Source organism: Psittacula echo (assembly GCF_963264785.1).
Source record: "Psittacula echo genome assembly, chromosome: Z".
Taxonomy (NCBI): Eukaryota; Metazoa; Chordata; class Aves; order Psittaciformes; family Psittacidae; genus Psittacula; species Psittacula echo.
Window position 1 is genome coordinate 54,709,803 of NC_137742.1, and position 27,869 is coordinate 54,737,671.

The 27,869-nt window shown below is 43.5% G+C and overlaps 2 protein-coding genes across 2 annotated transcripts; one reads left to right on the forward strand and one right to left on the reverse strand.

The window, feature by feature from the left end:
• Positions 1-2,436: 2,436 nt before the first annotated feature.
• PDE6B (phosphodiesterase 6B) lies at positions 2,437-22,687 on the forward strand (the record flags this gene model as incomplete). The annotated part of the gene is made up of 22 exons (XM_080637609.1): positions 2,437-2,847; positions 4,443-4,595; positions 4,932-5,021; positions 7,199-7,339; positions 8,256-8,330; positions 8,421-8,485; positions 9,555-9,621; positions 9,767-9,814; positions 9,996-10,145; positions 11,126-11,269; positions 11,860-11,925; positions 12,540-12,686; positions 14,178-14,285; positions 15,487-15,596; positions 16,581-16,668; positions 17,260-17,360; positions 18,577-18,684; positions 19,438-19,501; positions 20,232-20,306; positions 21,036-21,119; positions 21,398-21,554; positions 22,629-22,687. 22 exons carry the CDS (start codon positions 2,437-2,439, stop codon positions 22,685-22,687), a joined length of 2,511 nt encoding a protein of 836 aa, XP_080493735.1.
• A 2,649-nt stretch (positions 22,688-25,336) lies between these two features.
• ATP5ME (ATP synthase membrane subunit e) lies at positions 25,337-27,766 on the reverse strand. Its single transcript, XM_080637431.1, has 4 exons — positions 27,640-27,766; positions 27,409-27,463; positions 27,022-27,120; positions 25,337-25,476 (listed from the first exon to the last, which is right to left on the reverse strand). Exons 1-4 carry the CDS (start codon positions 27,673-27,675, stop codon positions 25,451-25,453), a joined length of 216 nt encoding a protein of 71 aa, XP_080493557.1. The 5' UTR covers positions 27,676-27,766; the 3' UTR covers positions 25,337-25,450.
• Positions 27,767-27,869: the final 103 nt, after the last annotated feature.

Sequence of the window (27,869 nt, forward strand, 5' to 3'; positions counted from 1 at the left end):
GTCCCTGTATTTCTTACAAGCTAGATTCAAAACTGTCTGTTGTGGAATTCTTCAGTTCTTACTTTTTGCTGTTCTGCTGAAAGAATCATTACATCTTTTCCCAGCATTTTAGAACCTCAGAAGATACTCTGTTAATCATCAGAAAAAGCTTTTGACAGCTTAAAAGTCACTTCACATAACCCTCTAACCACACCAGTCCTTCAATACTTCCCTTGATATTCCTACTTCCTACTGTAGCCAGTATAACAGAAAATGTTTATTGCCCTTCATGTTCCTAATTTAACCTCATTTTGGACCTTGGCCTTTCTGACTTTCCATTTTTAGCCATTCACGGTATTCTTGCACTCATCTTCAATAATTTTGCCATGTTTATGCACTTTCTGCCTTGTTTTTCTTTTGATTAACAAGAGCACATAATTTACAAGAAGACATTTTTTTTTTCCCCCCGGTTTCAAACTCTCGTTTCATGGTCTGGCTCACCTGAACTTCTCCCACCTTCAAGGTCTCAGCTAGTTCTTTCATTTGCCTCCAGTCAGAACTGAAGAAAAAATCCTCTTGCTCTGTCTGCCACCCTTTGTACCAGAAAACTGCTGCAACTTGCAACACATTGATGAACAGCCTGAGTCCTGAAACACTGCCATGCCTACAGGTGCCAGCCATTTCCCACTGCTACCAAGTCCTGCGCTTGGGACTGTCCTGCTTGTTGCTCATAGAAAGGCTTCAACCACTCCTGTTCTGGAGACCTGGAGCGGACACTCATCATGCTACTGCTGAGCAACTCTCTGTCTCTCCAGCAGAACACGGACACTGAAGGCAGTGTCTGCACCTCCGGCACACATCACCTTCTCCAAGTCTTCTTGAGCAATAACTCTATTTTAATAACCTGACTACGGGAACTACCAGAGCAAGTTCATGCTAAGCTAGCATGAAGGCATCTAAGACATTCAACCAGTTGACCCAGCAACATTCCTACTGTCTTTCCACTGATCCAGGGAACTGAAAGAATGAATAGGAGAAAACAGAACAATAAATAATGAATTTGTACATCTTTGACTCAGTTTCCACTGTTTTACCTGCAATCTTCTGAAAGGATTTCTCTCTTAACTCCTTTCCTCTATACTTCCATGCTTTTGTGTGAGAGTGTTCACCTCCTTTTTCAGGGGTGAACATGAATGAATTGGTGGCTATCTATCTGTTCTATTCTCCCTGCTGAAGGGACACACCTGAATAAGCATTTCTAACACTGCCACCACAGCTTTCTTGTCACCCTCCTCCCAGGCACCCATGTTCATATTTGGGCTGATTTGCACCACTCCTGGCAATAGTACCAATGCTTACAGGAATGGGACTTTTACTCCCTGAGCAAGTGAGCCGTGATTATCTCCCAGCAATGTGGTGGATGAGACTTACCCCCATTTCTCACTGATGAAAGCCAATGTACATCATTTAATTCCCCTGAAGAGTAGTGGCCTCTGTGGCATTTTGTCTCCCAGTGTGATGCTGACCCTCACCTGCTGTTTGCACAGCATGGTGGCTTCACTGATGTGAACAACTCTGTCAGTCACAGCTGTAATTCCCACCCTTTCTCCACTCGTAGTGATGAGCAAAATTTTTCTACCTTCCTGGGTGTTTTGATATTTTTTGTCAGCAGGGCCTCCCATGATTCCCTAGATTCCTTCCTAAAGATTCCTCCTGTCACTAAGAGGCATGTTTTCCTCTCCTGATTCTTACTAGCAAGAAGAAAAGGCCACAGACCTTTCAAATTCAGTTCAAATCCTGGGCTAAAGTGTTCAGGATTGGTGCTTCCATTTGATAACAGCCCTTATAACAGCATATAAAGAACTATGCAATAGCAGAGGGAGCTCTGAAAGAGCAGCATTAGCTCACTGTTTTTGTTCTGGCCACAGTGCCTTTTTGTGGGGGATGCACTTCCTACTACTACAGGGAGCTGGGAGAGTAGAAATAATAAGATGCTCACCTTGTTAGCCAAGGATTAGGCCCAAGCAGTATATATTTAATTAGACTTTAAAGAGCTTATTTCAATGTTAGAAGATGCAGCTCTTCCCTGTCGCTGCTGCCTCAATATAACTGTTTCATTGGGTGTTCTGCTTGTCAAGAGAGAGTGTTTTCAGGTGTTGTGAGTACTCAGCTTTTATTTGCATTCAGACTAAGAAGAAGAAAGTTGACCCAAAGCTGTTGTAGAGGACACCTAATCTGTTTGGTTGAGAAGATCTGTCCTCCCACTGACTCACCTTCGGTACTATAAAGGAATACCTCTTCCTGATGACAAGCTCTTTTGCAGTGTTGCCTCACCCTTGGTCATTCTAGAAGCAACATCTTTTATCACAAAAATTTAGGAACTACATCAGAAATTACAGTTTTTACATAGACCACATCTTTGGACTACTACCAACCACAAGACCCAGGGCATTCACAATGAGCATTAGTGAAGACGACGTGGAGAAGTTTCTTGATGGCAACCCTGCTTTTGCGAAGCAGTACTTTGAGAAGAAACAAAGAACAGAGTCCTGGAATAACAATGAGTGTGACATCCTTTTTGAGTTGATCCAAGACATGCAAGAAAGCATCAACATGGAGAAAGTTGTTTTCAAGACCTTGAGAAAAATCAGTTCCCTTATTCACGCTGACCGCTGTAGTCTTTTCATGTACAGGCAGAGAAATGGCACACCTGAACTGGCAACAAGGCTTTTCAACATCCAAGAGGGAAGTACCCTGGAGGATTGCCTGGTTCCCCCGGACTGCGAGATTGTCTATCCACTGGACTTAGGCATTGTGGGCTACGTTGCGCAAACCAAGAAAACCATAAACATAAAGGATGTCAGTGAGGTAGGTTTGCCATTTATTCTTTCACTTTGTAGGATAAAGGTTCACATGCTTGCAAGTACAAAAGGGTCAAGAGGCAGCAGGGCATCTTAGTGCTTGAGGCTCAAACCTCTTGCAGTGTAATAGCCATGTACTAGAAACAAAAGCACCAGTGGCAAGTCTGTTAGTTGCTTCCAATCTCATTTATGGAGCAAAGTGAATTTAAACAAATTAATTACAGTAGGTGTTAACTCCTGTAAACAAGTGCAGTGTCACACCTTGCTTGTCTAAAGAAATCACATCTAGTCCAGCAGTGTGAGGTACAACCAGATCTGCACTGAACTCACATGGAAATCTCCACAAACATTTCTATTCCATGAGTAATTGGCAAAGACAGAGAAATCCTTTACAGTGAGTCCAGAAGGGTTTTCCGCTACAAATGCAATTTGAAAATGTTTGCTGTCTGATGAAGTTTAGGTCAAGGGAATTCAGAGGCATTTTCATCAAACAGAGGGAGTGGACCTGTGTGTGGGTGTTCTTCATCAGAAGCAGCTAGAGACAAGCTTTGACCAAAAAAACTCTTACAGCAAACCTGCACACTGCAATACCAAGAGGCATCCAAGGAATTTTAATGTTATATCTTTATGCCTTCATGACAATATTTACCCCCTATACTCCTGGGTTGAATCATTTAAACCTGAATGGCAGTAATAATAATCCACTTGTTCTAATCATAGGTATAAAACTAAAATCCATGTGACCCAAATATGGCATTTGGGATTACTCCATCTTTTGTTTGTTAGTTACAAAGAGAGCATCTGTTTATCCATCCGTTTGTTGCTCAGTATAAGCGCAGCCAAATGCTTCAGCAAAAAAAATGCCTTGTCCTTCATAGAACGTACTGAAACATTGATTTTGGTTTTGCAACCACTTTTGTTTTCTTGGAAGGGGGGAAGCATCAGAATGACTTAAACTCTCTTTTAATGTAACTTAAACTCTCTTTAAAAACTCTATTTCCTTCCCTTCTATCTATCATCTCGTGCACAAAGGCCCAGCAACATGGAAGGGAATGTGTGGGAGAACATTTTCTAGCAAAACAAAGGGTAGATGGCTTCATGGAGGCTGCAAGCCAACAGCAGCTTCAGGGACCAGGCAAAAGCAGAATTAAAAAGAGGGTGAATGAACTTCCCAATGACTGCACAGGACAGCACTGATTTATAAAGTGTGGCTACAAAATGCAGTGTGGTAACTGGCTGGTAACTGTAGTAACACGTTAATGGAAAGTCAGAGGAAAGGATGGAGGAGGTACTACGAAGGATGTCAGTGATCTGAGAGCCTCTTTATTCTGATAGAGTTTGCAGTGTTAAAGCTCGTGATTTGCAAGATCTCTGAGAGAAAGAACTGCATCCGTTGCAGTGAGAAGCCACAGTCAGTTCTCTTGATACCAGCTTTATCACCTGTACATTGTTCAATTTTCTGCTAATTCATTTATCTTCCTCAATAATTTTTTAAGCAAAACTTTCTTTAGGCAGCTTATTTTGAGAAGTTGTGCTTTAACTTGGTTTTAAGACTACACGTATTGTGGGAAATGCTTAATTTGTAAATTCTCTGTTGAACAGTGTGCCCAGTTCAGTTCATTTGTTGATCAGCTCACCGACTACACTACGAAAAGCATCCTTGCAACACCCATCTTGAACGGCAAAGATTTAGTTGCTGTTATTCTGGCTCTTAACAAGCTCAATGGTCCATACTTCACCAGCTCTGACGAAGCAGTAAGTGGTCCATAGCTCAGTTTCTATCAAGCGGGTGTTACTTTTGACATGTAACACAGACTTTACTGCAGTAAGGATGTCTGCTTTAGTGAAGCTCCACTGGTGTGGATTCCCCCACAGGGAACTCACCCTCTAACACAAGAGGCTTATTATGAGGATGCTTATCTCAGAAATCTTTCAGGGAAGTTACACTGTTATAAGCCTTATCTCATACCAGTGCAAAGCAAAGCATTTATCTAGGGGAATTACCATGACGTTGCTGAAGGGGTGTTATGAAATCCAGCATACCCGAGGCTTCTACTGCATTTGACTCAATCTCATTTTTCGCCTTTTCAGCTTTTTCTGAAGTACCTGAATTTTGCTTCCTTGAACTTGAAAATTTATCACTTGAGTTATCTTCACAATTGTGAGACTCGAAGAGGCCAGGTAAGAGTGAAAATGCAGATTGGGCTCTGTCTCAAAATCAAATGAGTTCATTCTTCTGATTTCAAAGCTGTAGCTGATCTGTTCAGAGATTTGTGCCTGAAGAGCAGAAATAAAAGGTGCCCTTATCTGCTTTAAGATACTGCTCCTCCCTCACAGTTCTTCATTGCTCTCTGTTCCTGTTGTTGATAGCAAAACTGCAGGAGCTGATGCAGTGGCACTAGCTTCAGCAGAACTGAACTCCAGAGGTTTTGTTGAACTGAGACTCCTGGGGCGTTTAACCACTTCAACCAGCAGCACTAAGAGATTTCCTAAACAATAAAGAATGTGGTATTTTTCCTTACCTGCTTATTAAAAAGGGCTATAGAATTTCTCTTAGTGCCAGTAATATGACTCACATGCCTTTCGAATTGGCCTCCCTCATTATAAATTAACATAGCTGAGGGGTTTAGGGTATTCTGAATTGAAGCAATTCAGCCACCGTTATTTTCCATGACTTGGATTATGAAAGGATTCTTGAGTTTATTGGGATTGGACGCTAACCCATGCAATCCCTTTCTGCAACAGACACCTGGTTATTATCGGAGAGGACATGCAATTTTTTCAGTGATCATAAGCATGAATGATAGTCAGGTGATATACCCATCTAGCATTGCTCAGTAACTCAACTAAAATAGAACTAGCAAAGGTTTGTTCCTGTTGAGGTTTAGCAGTAGGACAGGGGGAGGTAATGAAAGGGCTAGAAAATAAAAGAGGGGACCCAAGAGGTGGAAGGCCTAATGCATCCCACAGCTTGGTCTGGTCTGCAGGAGTCCTGTGTTCATGTATCATTGCTGCATCAGCAGGTCCCACAGAAAGAGAGAAAAGTGAGAAGGAGATGCAAGACACACGGCCAGCTCTACCAGTAGTTCCACTGGCAAACCTTTGGACATTTAGATGGAAAAGTCTGTGCAAGAGTTAATATGATTGATTCTGTGAGACTTTAAAGTACCAAAGTACAAAGTAAGCAAATGACACTCTCTAAGGTAGTCAAAGATTTTAGAATTGCAAATCCCAGCTGCAAAGGCTGGGCGATACTGCAAGTAAAACAGCTTGTGCAAAGACAGTCTGGTATGCTTGTGCTCAGATACTGTGAAAAAGTCTTATTAGAAGACCATATAACACAATTTTTCCAACTTATTTACATCATTCCATGAACTAGCCGTTCTTCAGGTGTTTCTTTCAGTTCCCACTGGGCTTTGTGGCTTTCAGCATTACTTATTCCACGCTGTAAAATGCCAAAAAATAAACCATTGACCATTTCCTCAAATAGTTTGTATGACACCACTATCCTATCTGAGGGATGCTCAGATGCCAGCGATATTGAACACTTCAGACTTTGTAGGAGTGGCCAAGTTGTTCCAATTTATGGATTAGAAACAGAAACCAATGCAGCTCAGAGCTACCGAAATCATCTACTAGCGCTCAGTGAAGAGATGAGACACTTTTCCTGATTGTGGCCATGTAACAGTACTTCTTGTTCAAAGCACAGGTCCAGTCACCTTCGTCAGCACCTCTCAGTGCTTCTGAAGCCCTACTTCTCGTTTCCTATGGGCTTGGAAAGCAAAGCAAGACACACTCAGATACAGGCACACATGCATTAGCTAAGCCTAATTTGCCACATAACCTCAATTATTAAAAAAGAAAGAGCCTAATAACAGCTTTCTTAATGGTGCATTTGTAGGGCACAGGATAGGGAAAAGGATCATGGGCTGATGTGCACACAAGCAGCAGTGGAAGGGCTTTGAGTAAAATGTCAACTTGGATATTTCCAACTCCAGCCTCCAGAATTTGCAACACTTTTGGTGCAACTGGTTTTGGATGCAAGATTTTACTTATGGATACAAAATTTAAGTGGGGCCATCTTTTTATCTGGCACTACTACTTTTTTGTGCTTTATTTGTAAGACTGAACTTTTACCTAGCATTCCATGGTGACCTGACTTGTTCTGACAACACATCTTTCACTAGTAATTCCTAGTGTGAATAAGCAAAGCTTTTACACTTTGCAGTATAGGTTGCTATTGCAGTTTTCAGAAACTGTAGTATAAAGCCCTGACTGTTTCCTTGTTATTCCAAACTCAGTTAGGAAGCCCAGCTCTCAAGGAGAAGATATGTTTACATTTGGATTTTATCCTGCAGGTGCTGTTGTGGTCAGCTAACAAGGTTTTTGAGGAGCTGACAGACATTGAGAGGCAGTTCCACAAGGCTTTTTACACAGTGAGAGCATATCTGAACTGTGACCGGTACTCAGTAGGTCTCCTGGACATGACAAAGCAGAAGGTGAGTGTTCACATGTGTCTTGTACATCTTTTGGCAAATGAGGAGCCTGGGATAAAGGAAAGAGAGAGAAAGGGAATAGCTTATCACTAGAATGGGACTGTCAGAAGAGCCAGAGCCTGCGAGGACAAAGGTGTCTGACTACAGCAATCCTGGTCAAAGCCTGCAACATAAGCACAGCCTCACAAAGCCTGTGGATATCAGAACTATAGTGAGATACATTTATAAATCCCCAGCAACAAAACAGCCACCTTTCTCAAAGACACATCCATGTGCATGTTATCCAGGCTTTTAGGCAAAATTCGGCTTCATGAAAGTAAGCTGACAGAAGCTAAGTTACTTTTGCAGCTCTGATTTGGTCTGACTGCACCTTTACAAGCTACAGTTTCTTTGCCATGGGAGCCCTGCTTTATTCCATGGTCAAGCTGAGTGAGGCTACCATGGACTGTGATGTCCACCATGTTGCCAGAGGCTTTCTAGCATGCTCTCTTGTGAAGATGTGTATTAAAAGATCGTGAGTGTGCTAATGACACTTTGATCAGCATCATAATCTAGCCTAAGGGAAGAAAATAAAATCTTTCACTTTAGCAAGATGGCAAGTAGCAAATCAGCCCTATGGTCACACTCTGGAAAATGAAGAACATGGTACATCGGCGTACCCATTTGCTCTGTGGGTACAGCCTGTGCTGTTCGCTGAATGAGGCAGCATCCTGTGCATAGGATGACTATATACAGCCACATAATGCACCCTACACTTCGTGATTTGGATATACCATCATGCTGCATAGTATCAAATCAGTCTTATTATTTCATGCCTTCATTACACAATACCAAAACCAGCACGGTAGAGCAGTGGTTACTTCGAGGCTCATGGCACTTTTTTTACTCTAAATATACTTGCTTTTCATTTTAAAACCAGGAATTTTTTGACCTGTGGCCAGTCTTGCTGGGAGAAGTTCCCCCCTACTCAGGACCTCGCACCCCAGACGGCAGGGTATGTGAGAACCAGATTTCTTAAACTCTCTCCTGTCTGGCTGGATTGCCTCACCACTAATTTTAACGTCACTTCTGTTTTTATTTGCAGGAAATAGTCTTTTACAAGGTCATTGATTATATATTACATGGAAAAGAGGACATCAAAGTCATCCCGTAAGTGCCCAGGTTTTGTCTGCTAGGTACTGACACAGAGAGTATCTAAAACCAAGGTTCTCCATGACATAAAGACTCATGAGGAAATATTCAAAGGACAGATAGAATACAGACTAAGAGAGCCAGAATGCAAGTTGATGCTTTGACTCACATTTCTATAGGACAAATATTTCCTCCAGGGCATTGGGACCATGGCTAGCAAGTCAGGCTCCAAAAGTTACTGCAACCAGTGATTCTTTTTAGATGTAGAAGTGAAGTTCCTTGAATGCCTGCAGTTTTGCCACTCTCCTTGGTAGGCTGAGGCATCACTTCTCCTTGGTAACTTCCCTGTGTCAGCATGTGAACCCATCCAGGTTTTCCTTGTGTTTAGGCACCCGCTGCCCCAGCCCTGCCATTCACCCCTCTGCCCAACTTCTTATGGTGAGTCCTGCTTCCCTAACTGTCATCCAGCTTCCTGGCTTCTCTGTCATCCTCTGGTCACTGTCCCCATCTCAAGGCTACCTCTGGCATTTCTTTCTCTCTTGATACCACACTGAGACTTGTCTTTCTGGAAGCAGCCCTCTTTTCTTGCCACAGAAGTTTTCAAAGGAGCCTTGGGTACCTTGGACAAATCTGACATAGCAGGCATTTCGCCCAGTTCTAGTCACCCCACTTCGCACTGCTGTTCATGCTACAAGAAAGGACCCCTTTATTTAGATACAGCAGTGTTCAGAAGTTCAGGCTTGCAGACACTCTGAGCCAGGAGCTTTCTTAAAAAAAGCACTTTTCTCTGTGCTGAAGGTCTGAAACCTCCCCCCGCTCCCAGGAGCAACTTCTTCTTAAGTGTCCGCAAACTATGTTATTTTATGGGTTATTCTGTGCATTGGATCCTTGAAGGACAAGTATCAACCTTATGGGAAAATTTTTGATTGAGCACATGGATCCTTTCAAAGTAACAGGACTGTTTAGTAACTGACGGTGAAACACATAAAAGTGGACTGTGCAATCAGCTGAATACACGTCATCTCCATAATCATCCTCCAGTAAACATATATCCTTAATTTCTCTTACATGTTTTTCTTCCATTCAGAAATCCTACCCCAGATCACTGGGCGCTGGTTACTGGACTGCCAACCTATGTGGCTGAAAGTGGATTTGTAAGTACTTAACTAAGGCTTCATCAAGGCTTTCTGAGATGAAGTCAGACTAATGCTGCTTTCTCATCAATTCAGTTTTTTGTTTTGGTATTTAGACTTCTCATTGCCCATATTGTAAAATGTTTTCTTATGTGTGATCCCCTAGATTTGCAACATTATGAATGCTGCTGCAGATGAGATGTTTAATTTTCAGGTACAGTGAAAATTTTCAGTCCCATTTAAGGTTCTACTTTGTATGCAAAAATGTAATTTAGAGTAAATATTATGCATATTAGTATTTCTTTAGCCTGCAGCCTTTATGTAAAATGGGAATGCTGATGTATTTAGAAAACGCATTAAGTACATGGTGTCTTTCTGCTTGCTATTGCTTCAAGGAAGGTCCTCTAGATGAATCAGGATGGACTATCAAAAATGTTCTCTCCATGCCAATAGTGAACAAAAGGGAAGAAATTGTTGGCGTTGTCACATTTTATAACAGAAAAGATGGGAAACCATTTGATGAACAAGATGAGACCCTCATGGAGGTATAGTTCCTTGCTGCAGCTGGAAGTAATTCATACACTTGAGAAAGGTCACTATTGCACACTGTATACCTACAAAGCATCCTCCAGGGTTTTGCAGCTAAGTAAATTTCTTTATTGCTCATAGAGGTGTTATGCATCAGCTTGAAAGTTTTCAAAGCAACTATATAAAACACTGGGGGGTTTCAGTTTTGGAAACCCAGCTGTTTTTGCATCGTTTTGTTTCAGCATTCTTGGATTGGACACTTAGCCGTGAGCAGCTGCTATGTACTAATATGACCATTCTGACCTGTGTTCATGTGCATGCAGCTGGTTCACACTGGCTGGGCAACTCCTTTGAGAAATTACACAGAAATTTTCTGTGTAGCTAAGATTCAAAGGGTGGCCAGGTATTGACTCTACCAACAGCAGCTGTGATCAGAGACCTCGCTGCTTAGAAATGCTGCTATGCTAGTTTCAATCCAATTTAGGCATTCAGCTCTTGGCATCCATTATCAATCAGAACATTTCCTGAAATAGATTTTTTTAATCAAAAAAAAGACTGGAAAAAAAAAAAATCAGTTTGAATTGGCCACTGAACAGCAAACAAGATGGGAGCAAACACAACGTGTAAGTAAACATATATGAAAGGTGATAAGAACACCTTTCTCTCCCTTGATACAAGGGTTCCTGACCTGCTGTCAGCATTATGACACAGGCACGCAGACAATTGCAACAACACAGAAATAGCTTTCCATATGCTAAATGTCCACCCTGGGTAGGTGCATGCATGGATGCTCTGGAGGTCTAAACAGATCCAATATTTGGGGAGCTGCTCTGCTGAGGAGCAAGTAGGGGTTGGGAGCAAACACTCATTGACAGACATGTGGCCAAAATGGAGCTTGTGTTTCTCCTAAAATATATCATTCAGTGTTATATTTCTGTGTGCCTAAGGAACACAGGTTTTGTTTATTCCACCGTTTCCTTCTTTTCTCCTCACCAAGTCCTTGACACAGTTCCTGGGTTGGTCTGTCCTCAACACAGACACATACGATAAGATGAACAAGCTGGAGAACAGGAAAGACATTGCTCAGGATATGGTGCTCTACCACGTGAAGTGTGACAAGGACGAAATCCAGGAAATTCTGGTAATGCCTTACAAGGTGCAGCACACTCCCAAGGGTGCTGGCCTTACCCATGACTTAAGGCACAGACACAAGCCTCCCATCCCATAGAAAACTTCCAAGCACCGCAGTATGGAGGCAGGACCCAGGGCCCCAGTTACTGCACAGAGGCAGAACAAGTCTCTGTTTTGACTCTGTGATCTGCCTCTCCACCTCAGCTCACTGCCACTCTGTGTCATTCCTCATTTCCTCAGCAAAGCCAGTCTTGGATATGGGCTGACACAGGTGCTACTCAGGGAAGGTATGTAGGGTGAAAGGAGCTGAGCTATTCCCCAAAATCTCCCTAGTGCTGAGGGTGTGGAGTCAGAAGACCCAGCTGAGACATTGGCTCAAGGAGGACATTTGCAAGTGGAGGAAACATGAACATGAAACATGATCAAGGAGAGGGAGAACATTTTACCAGGAAGAATGAGTTGAAAGACCCTAGATAGAGCTAAAGTCCAGGAAGAAAATGCACTTTTCATACGAGAGCTGCCCTAGGTTGCCCCAAAGCTGCACAGCGCAAAGTCCATCAGGGTTGGGTTGTAAGTTTAACATGTGTGCGCTCTTTGCAGCCAACACGAGAAAAGCTGGGGAAGGAGCCAAGCGAGTGTGAGGAAGACGAGCTGGCAAGCATCCTGGTAAGAGCAATGTGCCGCTCCAGTGGATAGCTCTTGCAAACAAATATTGCTTGCGTGGACACAGGGAAGAGTTCCCAGTGCTGACATACTGGTACGCATCGACAGGGCACCTGGTGAAGGGTGAAGGCAAAGCATACCCTGCCTTCCTCTGCTGTGTGAGTTTAAGGTTATTATCGGGTGGCAGTGAATGCCTTACCCAGCTCCCAAGGGAGCTCTCTGCCACTTTATCTCAAGGGGTCAGAGTCCACCTGAAAACACATCAGCCAGCTTGACCTGTCACACTACTTGTTCTCCAGAGTAAATATGGAGGGCTGTAAGTCTTCCCTGTAAGACCTCTCAAGTCTTGGGGTCTTTAAACTACAGCAGTCAACAAGAAAAGTGCTTAACAGAAAACAAGCAATATTTCTTGAACTTGACCAAACATGCCTTCCCTATTCCCCACTTATGGTGTTATCACGAAAAGCTGCATTTCAGTCTATTTATGTGCTATATTCTAAAAGCAGAAGTTCCTAGCAGTATGATACTGATAAATTTGTACTAAGCAAAACCCATTCCAGGTGTTTCTAGGGATGGCATAAGTAGTACAGCAACAAATTGTCCCACCTCGTTTACAGAAAGAAGAACTCCCGGGGCCCACCAAGTTTGAAATCTACGAGTTCAGGTTCTCTGATTTTGACTGCACTGAGTTAGAGCTTGTGAAGTGTGGCATTCAGATGTACTACGAGCTCGGCGTGGTGAAGAAGTTCCAGATCCCACAGGAGGTAGGAGCTGGCAGCACTCAGGGCCTCCTGCCTTGGATGGCCAGCAGATTCAGCACTGAATGGTTGAGGTCCCCATTCATGCCCTGCATTCCTCATGATGCAAGCTCTAGTGTTGTGGGAGCTTGCAGGGGTGTGTATCCCCCCACTGAGGGCAGGGGATCCCCTCGCAAAGCCTCTGGCTGCTACGTATGTGTTTGGGGAATGAAGCTGGCCTCTTCTGCCCTGTGCTGTCACAGGCATGGATTTGTTGCCGGGTCTATGTAGATGGGAAAAACATCATGCAAAAAATGGCTGGCACTTGCTGCATCTAATGCCTCTCACAGCCTCACTGTAAAAGCACACTTTCCAGGCGCAACACAGGGCAGTGCATAATTATGCATGCTTTGTTTGCTATAGTACATACCTGACAGCTTTCAGACAACATACCCACAATGGCAGGTCGATCTGCTTTTCTTACCCCTGCAAACAAAGACATGCCTTCATTTGGTGCAGTTGTTGCCTGACTGCCGGCGACAAGAGCGGTGTGACCATGTGAGAACAAGGGTCCACTAGTCCCTGATGTGCAAGTTCACATGTCCTGGCGCTATTCACATGTGAAACCGCAGGAGTCGCGAAACTGGCATTTCATCTGTCTTTTCTCAGCACATCATGTGGAGTTTATTGCCGTCTAGTGGGATCTGGAGGTAACTGCAGGAAGAGTTTTCATCCTGGAGAGGCAGGCTGGGAAGTAGGAGTAAAGTGGGATGCTCTGGATGGGTATTACTTCTATGCTTTTTACTGATAGCATGTAATGTCAGAAAGTATTCCAAATATCTACTCAGTAACAACTAACCTCTGATACAGGTACGAAAAGCAGTCATTCTTTGCTTCCATTCTGAGCAGCTAAGATTTTGAAAAATTAATTACCTATCCATGATTAATTTGCTCCCTAATGAGAAAACCTATGCAGCTACAAGAGGTAGTACATGTGGAGAAGTAGAATGCAGAGGAAAAAAACATTCTGTTATTTCATGACTTATATTGTAGTTGTTTAGGTGATCTAAACACTACCCATCTCTACATCTATGGAGCCATGTCACTTGAAAAGAGGTATCAGTATTACTAAATCACAGTAATTTAGTAAAACTAATCAGTATTAATAAATCTTATATACATAGAGAAACATGGAACTTCAACAAATTCGCAAACAGTAGGATCAAATCTCTTTTCATCTAGACATTGCTCTTTCTTGTTTGTCCCTCAGGCATCTTTGATTTTGTTTCTCTGAGAGAGATTAGAAAAAAGACAGCTACATTTTAGTGTTCCTTTTAGCCTTCCACTAAGCTTTACTATAGCAACACTGTATGGTAAGATGATGCTATTACAGCTTCTGATTTCTTTCTAGGGCCGCCTCTGAACCTCATTCATGATTTCTGTGCATAGTCTTTATTACAAATGCAACAGGCAACAGCTTCATCACACAAACTGACATCCTCTTCCCCCCATTTGCAGGTACTGGTAAGGTTTGTGTACTCCGTCAGCAAAGGCTACCGGAAGATAACTTACCACAACTGGCGTCATGGCTTCAACGTCGCGCAGACCATGTTCACTCTCCTCATGGTAAGGTAACACCTCCTCTGCTAATGCTGTGGCTTGACTTTGTTAGCAGGAGGTCTTCTGTTGCACTTGCAACAGGTAGGGGAGAGAGACTACAAGACTTCCCTTCCTCCAGTAGTTTCTGATGGCAAGAGCCAGACTGAGGTTAGCAGGAAGGGATGCAGACAACCTCACACTTTTCATTTCCAGGCAGGTATAAGTCGATCGCTACTGTGAATGTGGCAAGTACCATTTCTCACTGTGGCTCTCAAGGCCACAGATGCCCCAACAATAAAAGGTGTCAGACTGCTGCTCCACACGAGGGATGGATCTGGTGCAGACATTACGACCCAGACAGCTTGCATCAGAATTACATCTACAGTCCCCCAGATAATCCTTTGGGTGATTCAGATTGGAATCTGAACTCCATTGCTCAGAAAGAGGCAGAGCCCCTTCACAGTATCACAGTATGTTAGAGATTGGAAGGGACCTCAAAAGATCATCTAGTCCAGTCCCCCTGCCAGAGCAGGAACACCTAGATGAGGTTACACAGGAATGTGTCCAGGCGGGTTTCGAATGTCTCCAGAGAAGGAGACTCCACAACCCCCCTGGGCAGCCTGTTCCAGTGTTCCGTCACCCTCACTGAGAAGAAGTTTCTTCTCAAGTTTAAGTGGAACCTCTTGTGTTCCAGTTTGTACCCATTACCCCTTGTCCTATCATTGTTTGCCATTGAGAAGAGCCTGGCTCCATCCTCGTGACACTCCCCCTTTATATATTTATATACACTAATAAGGTCCCCCCGCAGTCTCCTCTTCTCCAAACTATAGAGACCCAGCTCCCTCAGCCTTTCCTCATAAGGGAGATGCTCCACTCCCTTAATCATCTTAGTTGCCCTGCGCTGGACTTGTGTCCAGTGACTAGAGGGGTTCTTGTGAGGACCCAGGTGTCCCTACGGCAAGAGGCTGCTACAGAAGCAGGCATGCAATATTGCAGGTGGGCAAGAAGCACATATGCACAGCACGCCTACCTGAGTTTGAATTGTTTTGTTTCCAGCTGCTTCCCCATTTTAACCTATGTGTGCCACATATTGCATTTAGCTTCATGAGTTATTTTCAGTTCTCCTGGACTGTTTCAATGAGGAGATCCCCAGAACAGAGCAGTAACAGCTCAGTACCTTTTTCTATCAGAGATGCTAACAAATGGCATGCAAATTCTCACCCTCCAGACTGGCAAACTGAAGCGGTATTACACAGACCTTGAGGCTCTTGCAATGGTAACTGCTGCTCTGTGCCATGATATTGACCACAGGGGAACCAACAACCTTTACCAAATGAAGTAAGCACTTTCCTACTACTTCAAACCATTTACTGTTGCTCTCGTGTGGAGTGGGATCAGCCTGTGATCACACCAAACTCCAGAACAGCTGTTTTATACATTGCAAACTTTTTTTGCAAATAACTTCGCTTTTTAGGTTGCTACAGCACTTGAGATCTTGCAGTGCTCTCTGGGGCTTTCTTTGGCTCACAGCAAACCTCCTTTGGTTAAAGCCACACTCTACGTTACTGTTACAAGGTGGAACATGTGCAGCACAGGCATTTAGTAGCCTCAGCATCATAGAAGACTCAGGATGCCATTGGGAGGAAGCTGGCCATAAGAGGCCTACTTTTTGATGGAAGGTGTCTATGGAAAACCCACCATGCATGGCACTGCCCTCACCACCTGCAGAAACAAAGCACCTACGAGTATGAGGGTGCTGTTCCCAGTAGGTAGTGACTAGCTACAGAAGAACAGCTGCATAATTTCATGACCAGTAGAGCCTTTGTTGCTCTGATGCTCAGTAGTGTCAGATCACAGCTCTTCTGCAGTGCTTGCTGGCTATACTGTCTTACTGTCTTCTGGAGCTTTGGGAAATGTAAGTGAAGGTGGCTGGGTTTTTGCATAAAAGAGCATCTTGTTTGTCAGCTAGGAAAGTGTCCAAAGACGGCTGCTTCTTCTGTTCCTGTTACTGATACGAACATGTAGTTATTCAGGAATTAAACAAGCTTACTATGCTGGGTAATAACAGTCCAGTCATAAACAACATTTTTGTGAAATCTGTACTGGAAGACTGTTTTATACAGCATCCAAATAGTCATAAGCAGTGTTATAAAACTCTTTTACCAGACTGAAGTCATTAGCTATTAAAAATATTACTCTTAAGCCTTTTAGAATGACTTGAACTTTTGTGTGTTACAAAATTAAAAATAAAATGGGACACTTCTTTTCATTTTTTAAGTAAGTGCTGTGGTAACATCTTTAATTTTTCATTTGCGCAACCAGATCTCAAAATCCTTTAGCTAAACTTCATGGATCCTCCATTTTAGAGAGACATCACTTGGAATTTGGAAAATTCTTGCTCTCTGAAGAGGTTGGTAATAAACTGTAATGCAAGGACATGAATAATTTACTTTCAGGGAAGTTTTTTCAGCAACAGAGCTGACAGTTTAGCACAAGACCTTTCTCAGGTTGGCATACCTGCTCTGCAGCTATCCCAACTCTGCAGCTGCCTCACTTCCCAAGTACTAGATGCTCACCCTGGACCAAAAAGCACAGGCTTCCTAAATGCATGACTTGGTTTCTTCAGAAGCCATATTGTTATCCTAGTGTAAATATGTTAAACGCAGGATTGTCCTCCTGTAGCCCCCTGGCAGGGCCAAGGCTGACAGACTCCCCCAGCTAACTTCTCATTTCAGGAAAGCTTGCAGTGGGACCAGGGCACAGGGTTTGGGCACATGCTGTGTAACAAGCTTCAGGACACTGACTCTGTTCAGTGAGCAAAAGACAGACTAGGCACCAATGTACAGTGAAGGGGCTCACAACCCTTGCACCTTAGACGAGCAAGCTGAAGCTATTAAAGATACATATTAAAAAAGCGAGCACATTTGAGAAAGGGAGATGGCCAGGAACTCACAACACCACAATGCCCGGATTTTGCAGCTCCCTTTTCTTTGCTTTTCAGTCACTGAATATATGTCAGAACCTCAACCGCAGACAGCATGAGCACATGATTCACCTGATGGATATTGCCATTATAGCCACAGACCTGGCACTCTATTTCAAGTAAGTCGGTCACATACACACCTATTTTACAAAGGCAAAAAGTGATGTTTTGTTCTGAGAACCCCCCATGCAGCAATCCTATTCACTGCCTCTGACACTGACATGAGGACTGGTGGGGAGAACACAAACTGCTCAAAAAAACTTCGAACTTTTACTCATTATATCAAATACATGACATTTTAAGCCTCAATTTCCAACAAGGCAGTGCTGTATGATCCTGTAACAGAAAGAGATATCTGTTGGTTCTGACACTCTTTGCTAGCACTTCAGCACTAAAGATACTCATAAATGGTGAATGGTCTGGTGAGGGCTGCATTATCAGCATGCACTGACTTCCTGGGACACAGCTGGAATTCAACAACATATGACTTCCTAATTAGCAGGGAGCTTTCAACATGTGCTTTCAAAATGCAGTGCCAAGACCAGAGACTGCTTCTGTGATTTGCACTGAGGAATGATTGTGCAAAATATAAAGTCCACAAAAGAGGAATATAAGGAAGGGTGCAATACCCTGTCCTCTTACTCCAGAGGAAGAGTGGCTATATGGGAGCAGTTATCACTGCTTCCTTACCAGGTGCACACAAACCGGTCTCTGCCATCCTTGGTCCATGCAAACAAAGGCTTGGCTGAGATCAGACCAAGGCAAAATGATACACATGGAACATGTATGCAAGCTGCTTTATGGATCTGGCCTAAATGTCTTCTCTGCTAGCATGAAACAGCAGATTTTTCCAAATTTCACACCACTGAAAATATGGGTGTGTTGTGTATAAACCCCTCCCTGGAATCTAATATATATATTTAGATATATAAATAAGGTTAGCAAGGTCAGACAATGCAGGTAACACCAGGTAGCTTCACAAAGCCAGCTCTGGGTTTCTACAGTTTGCTTAACATTCAGGGAAAAAGCCTTCTTGCACTACCAACAAAGGTGGAAGCTGACATAACTTGCAGTAGCTCATACTTTCAAGTTCTTACTCATGACTCACCACTACACCCATTTTTAAGACATCTATAATAGTTTCCCCTACTTAAGAGAAGCAGGTGATGGTGGTTGAATTTTTTGGGGGCTTCCTTGAGGACCTAAATGCTAGAACAGCAGCTACTGGAAACCGTTCTGTCAGGGTTATCAATGCCAGGATCAGCCATCTTTTTTTAACACATTTTTTTCCTTGTTTTGGAGCTTTTCCTATTTATTTTTTTTCCCTCCTCAAAGAAAGAGAACAATGTTTCAGAAGATTGTTGATGAGTCCAAGACATATGATAGCACGACTGCCTGGACTGAATACCTGTCTCTGGAGACAACAAAGAAAGAGGTTGTCATGTGAGTAATCAGCTCTGGAAAGGTTAGTGATGCAGTCACCTGATGAGAGAGCTCCAGAATACGCCTTGTGCTACACTTATTACAATCAGCACATGATACATTACTGTCTGCTCAAATCTGATTTTCTGAAGAAACGGGAAAACAGGGACAATAGTGACTGGCTTTGCAGTGTCCTTCTGGTCATATACTCCTAATGAGATGCGGAATCCCTTCTGGCCATATACCAGGCCACCCTGCAGGCCACAAGCAGGGGCAGGCTGCAATGGCAGACATATGGGAACCCAACCCATTAGCAGTTCTTCCCAGTGGCAACCAGTCTGAGTTGCACAATTTTGCTGTTGTGACCAGACAGATGCTTTGCTCTGGTGACGAAGTGCACCCACAACCTCAGCTGCAGCAGTTTGCACTGCTACACCTCCATGTAGGAGACGAAGATATTACTCCACAGTCAAGATGTTCAGCCCAGTAAATTACTAAAGCAGCAAATATCTTAGTGCCAGAAGCAGGCAGTTCCCTAGCATAAATCCATTTTAGTCAAGACAGCAATCCTTGATGAGTGTCCCAGTGAGAGCCAAGGCTGTTTCAGCAACCCATTTTTCTTTCTCACTTTATCTATCTTTATCACTTTATCTATCCTCATAATTTCAGCAGGGACCTCTGGTGCTTAGGGGAGTATTAGAGCATGAGCATCCTGAGCCTGCAAGAGAGAGAGTGCAGGCTTACAGAATAAACTAATTTCTTTCCTGGTTTTAGGGCCATGATGATGACTGCCTGTGATTTGTCAGCAATCACAAAGCCTTGGGAAGTCCAGAGTAAGGTCAGATACTAGATATACTGTTAGATTTCTCTAGCTTACCCTTCAAAGTAATGCAATAAGCTGCCTAGAAGCTGAATCAAAGCCTCCTACAAAACTACCAAAGGGACTTGAGAATAACTATGATTTTGATGCTAAATAAATCTTTAAGATTGCAATTGTGAGTTCTTTAGAAAATTCACATTTACCAGAGAAAAAAATAACCTCCCAAAATGTTTAGCTTCTTGAGCTACAGTGGGGGTTTTGCATGTAACATATGGGTGGAGGTTTTTTTTTTACAGCAGTACCTGCTGTCTGCTCAGTTGTTTGGTTTCCTTTAGAAGTTCCCTCCTGAATGGTACTTCATTAAACTGTCATTAAATTTTAAAGGAGGATAAAAGAAATAAAACCCACCTTCCTGTTCAGCATGGAGAAAGGGCAACTGAGAAAATCATAAGAGGCAGCCACAACTGTGACCAAGAGGCAAATCCTTGAGGGGGACGCATTGGAAATCTTTCTTAATAGATGAGCAGTACTAATAAACTTCAGTGCAATATGGCTGTTGAGCTGACACTACACAGGTGCAAACCCATGGTCACTGCGGTACTTCTCAGGAGAAAGTTTGTGGCTGGGCTTGGACAGAAAGAGACAGAGAGGCTAGAAGTGAGATTTGCTTCATGTTAGAGACCTAAAGCACATCAAGTTGTAAAGCCAGAGTCAATGCTAACATTTCTTTCTCTCCTTGGCAATGTAGGTAGCTCTGCTGGTAGCAGCTGAGTTCTGGGAGCAAGGAGACTTAGAAATAAGCATCCTTCAGCAACAGCCTATTGTAAGTACCATGTGAAAGCCAGAAGGTTCAGCTCAGACAGAAAGTCTCAGCAGAGACTTACTACAAGCAACAGTGCTCTCAGAGCCCTGTGAGTTTTCTGAAATCACTATGCCTGTCAAAAGCCACTGGAAAAGTGGGTACTCAGCTAGGGAAGATGCTTTGTGACAGAGCCTCTAGTGCAGTTCTCCATATAGTTAGATGGGTCACAGTGGCTGTGAACCAGCAGGGAGTGACCCTTCCCCTTGAGACTTTGCACTGATCCCTTGCAGGAAAAAGGAAAATGGAATACATATATCACAGAGGAAAGAAGGAGTTCTATTAAAAAGAAAAACAACAAACACAAACTTTGTAGGGTCTAGAAATAATTTCTGGTAATTAGAAGTACATTGTTTCTTAGCATATATTTTTTTTGCTATAATAACAAATACTAAATTTGGCATTGAAAGAGCCAAGAGTCTTCAGCACTATGTAACATAAGCCTTTTCTCAGGTATATGGTTGAGAGGCACAAGGGAAAAACATTTCGTCCTCCTCCCAGTACATACACACTGAGACCTGTCTGAAATAGCTGCTGACTGCTCTGCGGCGGAGGAAGTGAGCTGTGGTAGACAGCCTTTACAGATGACATGGCATAACTGCCAGGTTGACACAAGAAGGCACTTTTAGGGAGAAAATTATCTGTTTCAATAAGGTGTCTCATACAATATGGCAAACTTGTGTCCTCCCACAGCCCATGATGGACCGGAGGAAAGCTGCTGAGCTTCCAAAGCTTCAAGTGGGTTTCATCGACTTTGTGTGCACATTTGTCTATAAGGTAAGCAACACACCCTTGCACACCCCATCCTTTCCAACAGGGGTTCAAATCCCAGGTGAGTGACTCCTGGTGCAGCAACACCACTCATGGGGAGAGGGGCAGGTACAGGACACAACACCTGCCCCTCCCTGGAGCACTGTATCTTGATCCCTCTTTGTGCCCTTGGTGCTTTACCTGCATGAGCCAGCCCAGGAGGTGAGGTGCTGGGGTTTTCCCTGGGTAAGATGGACAAGCACTGCCTCTGAGCTGCATGGTGCTGATGGGTATGTTTTGGTTAGGAATTTTCCCGTTTCCACGAGGAAATTCAGCCTATGCTTGATGGGCTGCTGAACAACAGAAATGAGTGGAAGACCCGTGCTGATGAGTATGATGCAAAAATGAAAGCTCTGGAGGAAGAGAAGAAAAAACAGGAAGAGAAGATGGCTGCAAATAAAGGTCAGAAACAATACTTAGCTTTTCATTCCGAACTCAAAAACATATTTATGCAATACTCTTCCAGATCTCCAGCAAACTCTGCCACCAAGGCAAAGAGTCAGATCTCCAGAACAAGTTTCCCCAGTCTTTCTCCCTTGGCAAGGTTGAAGACACCTTATCTTCAAACCTGACACCATGACAGGCTGTCAAAAAAGCCACCTGTCCGAATGCCCAGGAGGTAGTGCCTGAGAAACCAGTGAGACTACGTTCAGTATGAGCACCCACACAGCTGGGAGACATCCTATTGTATACAGAGGCTGTGGCTGATGTGCTGTCCCCCAGGTCATGAAACAGAAGGAGTTAAGAAAAGCTAACACTCGTTGGGAGAACACTGAGGAATTAAAATTCATCCCATTTCTAGCCCAGATTAGGTACTTCCTAGAAGCAAGCAGTAAAGTGTAGCAATTCATTTTGGTTGAATCCTTTTTTTTCCTTCTGTGGGCTCAGCCTCTGTAGCACTGAAATTCATCAGCTGCAGTGGGCATTGGGTGAAAGCTTGTTTGGTAGCATGAGGTGTTTGATTCCCTGAGAGGTGGGAGTAGCAGGCTCTCCTAGCCTCCCAAGTGCTTGGTCAAACATCCATCGCAACTTAGTGCCTTCACAGAGACAGCACCTCAAGTCTGCTTTTGTCCCAGTCCGGACCAAAATCCCAAACAGCCCATGGAGTGGGCATTCCTCACATGACAGAGTTTAGGAATCATTAGAGCAGTCTGGATATCTGCTCTCAGTTTAATTAATAGTAATTAACATAAAATATCAAAGTAAGTGCTTTAGCTAGGATTTTGAGAATTTCTGAAGAATTGTTTCCTAAGCAATCAGTATTTAAGTGAGGAAGGTTTCTACTAACTCTAAAACATTCTTTCCAAAGCAGCCTTACATGTATGACTAGTTTGCACCGCAGACAGCTCTTAATATGGGTACTATAGGTATGACCTACATTGATCACTGATAACCTAAAAGTGCTAAAATACTCCTGTAATGGCTGAGAAGTACATTTATGACTGTACCTCTAATTCTGTGTTTTTTATACCACAGATGGAATAACCTGCAACGGAGGAACAGCTCCAGCTTCCAAAACCTGTAGCATACTTTAGATGTATTATCAACGCAATATATACCTCCCAAAATGAGAATGTCCAGGCTTTAAATATATTTATATATTATGGCATATACAGATACATTCCTGATTGGACTGTTCTGCTACTTTAATTAGGCTTATGACCAACCAGGGAAGGGCTAGATCTCGTTTGCCTTAATTGCATCTCTTCCTGATGGTAAGGAGCCAATTCTGGCCTGTCTTTTGCTCCATTTAATGCACCTGATGTCAGATGGCATATGGCAAGTCAGAACAACATTTGGCCCAATAAATCAGGTTGCATGACTATGGAAGAGCATTTCTCCTGTATAGAAACAGTTCTTACCCAAAGCAGATGGGGCCAGTTGAATTCGTATTTTGCTCTGTACAACACTATGTGATTGTCAATCCATGGAACTATAGCCTGCAGAGGAGGAAAACTGAAAAGGAGCCAAATTTATCATATCTAAGCCTGTATCTGTTAGGATATAATAAAGAAATCTGTAGGTAGAGATAAAGCATGAAAAATGACCATAGTAAACCTCTGAACTGCTCTAAAAAGTTACAACTCCATGTAAATCAAGGAAACACAGAGATAACAGTTCTGCACCTACTTCAGTAATTTGGATAGGTTGCTGCTTTAAAGCATGGAGCCATTCGTGCAAGACCCAATAGCTGTCATCTTCACAAGCGGGATGCACACTCTGTGCTAACCAAGGCTTCACTCTGGCACATATGATTGTAAGAAGACAGTGTTACTATTACCTATTACAGTTAACCAAGCAACCTGAATCATGGCATCTCCTAAATTTGTTCTGTTTTGCCTCATAATGCCAACATTATTTGACACAGTTCTCTTCTGAGCAGTACCAACCCTCCTTCCTTTCCTCCTCCTGTTCTGAGATGTCTTGTTTTTAGATTTCCCTCCAGACTTTGAAAAACTGATGACTTGTATTCTTTTATTTCAGATAAAAGCTAGGTTTCATGTTTATCCATGGAACCATATTAGAACATTTAATTACGTTCTTGTAGCAGTACAGAAACCCTTCTCTGCTCCTCTCTCTCTTTTTTTTTTAAGTGTTTGGAGATATGTTTTGCTGGGGATTTTCTTCTTCTTCAATTACTCCTGCTACCTTCAGTGCTTTCATCCTTCAGTATCTTATTTTGCATTACAAAAATACTGCAAATAAAAGGAAGACTTAGAGCCATGGGTGTACCTGGTGAAGATTTGTCTGTGTCTCTGTACAGTAAGCAAGTGTAATAGAATCATAGAATAGCCTGGGCTGGAAGGGACCTTCAAAGGTCATGTGGTCCAAACCCCCGCAATGAGCAGGGACATTTTCAACTAGATCAGGTTGCCCAGAACCACATCCAGCCTGGCCTTGAATGTCTCCAGGGATGCACATCCACCACCTCTCTGGGAAAACTGTGACACTATTTTACCACCCTCAGTGTAAAAAAATTCTTCCTCCTGACCAGCATGAATCTCCCTTTTTCTAGTTTAAAACCATTAATCCTCTACTGCTATGCAGCAATTCCATGAGCAGCAAGCTGCCTCTCAGGAAAATGCAGAAACCTGTCCACTTGCATGAAAACTAAATAAGCCACTAGTAGTGACTTTTATTTCAGTATACTTCAGGCAATTGAACTTGCTTTTTTTTCCTTTTCAAAATGGTACCATCTAACGACACAGCCACTTTGCCAGAAGACTGGGACCAGTGTCCTTTCCAGCCAGCAATCCCTTACTAATATGTGTTTCTGTGTCTTTTTTGCACCATCACAACCATACCACTGGCAGTTTGCTTCCCACTGGAGGTATTAGTCAGATGCAGGTGAAATCTGGCACATTTCCTAACCACAGTGCTTCCCTTGGCAGCTGGCTGCCAGGAATTACTGGGCAAAGAAAAGGGAAGGGGTAAGAAATGTATTTTTGCTGCCAGTATTTTCCCAGGCCTGAGAGAAAACTGATGCCACTGCAACACAATTTCAAGAGGTCCATTGACCAGTCAGCTCCCAGACGAGTGCGATAGAGTGATTTAGCTCTGCTTCTGGCATACTTGCCTGTACCCCAGGGGAGTGTTTTCACTTCTGGCTTGATGCAGTTCCCAACTCCAGTGAGGGACACAAGGGGCCTGCTTTGTAAGTGCCGCACTGAAGGAGGCAAGGCATCCAGACTTCCATTCTGGGTTTTGAAGGTTGGGGACCGGGAGGGGTAGGGAAATGAATATCCCTGAGAGACTTCAGGGAATATCCCTGAGGAATTCAGGAATGGAGAGCAGACTTTTCCTCCATTGCCTGAGTGAGAAGCTGCCAAGGGACTTTTAGTGCGACAGCCTGCCCATCGTATCTGGTCCTAGATGGAAGGGGTAGGACAAGCTAACTCAAGACAGGACCTCTTTGCTCTGCTACTGAAAAGAACATGTGGATGCCCTTCAGCTGTTCAGTCTGCTGAAGTCCAGCCTGCTTCCCCACCTCCCCAAATTTATTAAGCTGTGTCTTTTCTGATCACAAACATTACCTACTAGTTATAGGCATAGTGACTGGTTGTTGCTGGAGAAATACAACATGGTGTTTCCACCACAGCAATGGCCTGCTTGTGATAAAAGTTTCCTATCATATTCTGTAATTACTTCTGCTGCTGTTCCGTGCAACTCACTCAAATACCAACTGAAGCATTTTAAGTACTTTATTGAGAGAATAGCATACACAGTCCACCAACCACTGCACAATTCAGAGCCTAGCCGTGTATTTCCATATGTGAAATTAGGATTCAATCTTCTGTTCATTTCAATATGGAATCTTGGCTTGCTAGAAGGGAAGAAAAAAACCAAACACAGTTAGGACTACTAGTCAGTCCCATGCAGTACTAAAATATGCAAAACATTAGTAAGATCAAAAGCTACCTTTAAGTGTGACATTTCTTTCTAGACAGTTTTTATGATTCCCACTTCTGCTTTTTCAACAGAAGTGTGTTTGGGGTAAAACACCATTTTTTACTTACTCATTAGTAAATTACTGTTTTCTGAACTGATAATTCAAATTAAGCCCAGAAAAAGCTATCATGGATATGTCCAGTTATCCATCTTTAAGTAACAATCTCCAGCAACTTCATTGCACTGAATGAAGTTATAACAATTGCTTTTGTAACAGGAAAACCACACCAAAACCACTGTTGGGAAAGAAGACTGGTCATCTGTGTGACACTTTTAAACAAACATTCGAAAGAAATGATCATAGAATTCCATTATTAAGTGAATTATCATAACTGTAGTACAGCCTCTATCCCCAAAGGTATAAAAAAAGTTTCAGCTAATCTAGAAAATACTTATAGGCCCATTTATTTAGTCCATGAATAATGGAGACTATATATTTAAGATGGTAAAAGGAGCTGTGCAAAATAGCTTCATCTCTAGTAAGTGATAAAATTCATCAATTTGCCTATTTGATTATATGTATGTGTGGCTCATTTAGTTTTACATGGTTTTGTTCAACATTAGTCTTGTTTAGGACAATGTGAATGCCACTATTTCGCATGGAAACAGTTACTAAGTGTGTAGCTTGAGTTACTGATCAATTTCTTAAAAGTTCTGGACTGTAAGTGCACCTAAAGAAAATAAAGGTGAATTCAAGCCAGACAACACACTCCTCTGTATGGCATGGGGAGAAATCCTGTCAGAAATGCACAGATAAATAAACAATCCTAACAACAAGGGAAAGCATGCTGCAGCAGGAAGACTATATGGCAGAAGGGAATGAGAAAGAAGCAGCAGTATTAGTCCCAATGAATCACCTCCAGCATACTTTCTTCATGTAAGATATAACAAATAAAGCTGGCCTCTAACACTACACCAGTGATACCACTTTATAAAGTTTGAGTTGCAATTTCAAGCAGTTGCCTATAACTTCTGGCTTAGGTAATCAGTCACACTTGTGAGACTTCTTCATTGCATGGAGCAAAGGGATCACAGGTTTGTTGCATCCAGCTGAATAAGGGCCACCTGAATTAATGTTAATATGCAGTTCCGTGTATTCCTCACAGAATAACCAACACAGCTTTTAGAAGTTTGTTTTCTCAGTGGAAATTCAGACTGCCATTTAATAAGTCCCATTTGGTTGCAAAAGTGTTTTCAACTCTTCCTTTACCAAAGCTTACATTGTGTAGAGCCTGTCAAACACCAGCACTATTTATCCTTCACACAGCCCTAACCACTGCTCCATGGAATCACATGAGTGCGCAGCCCCCTGGCTATAAGCCTAAATTTCTTCCAAAAACACTGCATTAAGATGTCAGTCCACTTGCAAGCCAGGGTATGCAGTTCAGTATAGGATGTGTGAATTAAACTGAGTGACTACCTTCCGCAAGCTCTTTCGCGATCCGCTCAAGTTCTTCACGTTTCTTTTTCTCTTCAGCCTCTATTCTTCTCTCTTCTTCAGCAATAGGCTTTAGGTAGTCTGTCATTAACACATGTGCTTTAAAACACAGTTTCTAGGAGCCGGCACAAAGCTCTGCACCTGCTAGCTCGCTCAAAAAGGACATAAACCACCTTCGCTGAAACGAAGGCACATTTTACATGCATCTGTCACTTCACACCGGTCAGAGCCCGGCCCCGAGGGCCACCTCGCAGAGCCCCACCAGGTCCCCCTGCAGTGAAGCGGGGAAATGGCGGCCGTGCACCTCTCAAGGTGCCCTTCGGAGCCCGAGCGGGAAAGGGGGGAAGGCCGCCCGCGACGCGCACTCACCGTATCGCTTCTTGCCGTAGATCATCCCCACCAGCAGGGCCGAGTACCGGGTGAACTGCGGGAGGCACAGACAAGGACGCGCCCTTGGCTCAGCTCGCACCACTAGGCCCAGCTCGCCGCCCCCCGCCCGGCCCGCCTCACCCCGGCCTGTTGAGGCCAGAGGTCACCTCCCGGCCCCGGAGCGCAGCGGGGTGCCCGCACGGCATCGCGGGAACCGCCTGCCGCCCTCACCTTGATGAGCGGAGAGACCTGCACCGGCGGGATCATCCTGGCGGCGGCGGCGGCGGGAAGTGACGTCTGCGGAGCGGCGGAGGGACGGGAAGCGTGCAAAGCTCGGCCCAACTCATGGCGGGAGGGCGGAGCGGACCTGCTGCTACGGAAGCTGTTAGAGCCGTTCAGTGTTCCGTCCGCCCAGCGCCGGGTTTTGGTGTCTGGCCGCGCGTTACCCAGGAAGCGTTAGG

What these genes read in the sequence shown, in the direction of transcription:
- ATP5ME (XM_080637431.1), bottom strand. Translation starts at nt 27,675, where the DNA reads ATGATCCCGCCGGTGCAGGTCTCTCCGCTCATCAAG. An exon ending in CTACGGCAAGAAGCGATACG is followed by an intron (nt 27,121 to 27,408) that starts GTGAGTGCGCGT and finishes TGTTAATGACAG; the next exon opens with ACTACCTAAAGCCTATTGCT. An exon ending in CGCGAAAGAGCTTGCGGAAG is followed by an intron (nt 25,477 to 27,021) that starts GTAGTCACTCAG and finishes CTTCCCTTCTAG; the next exon opens with CAAGCCAAGATTCCATATTG.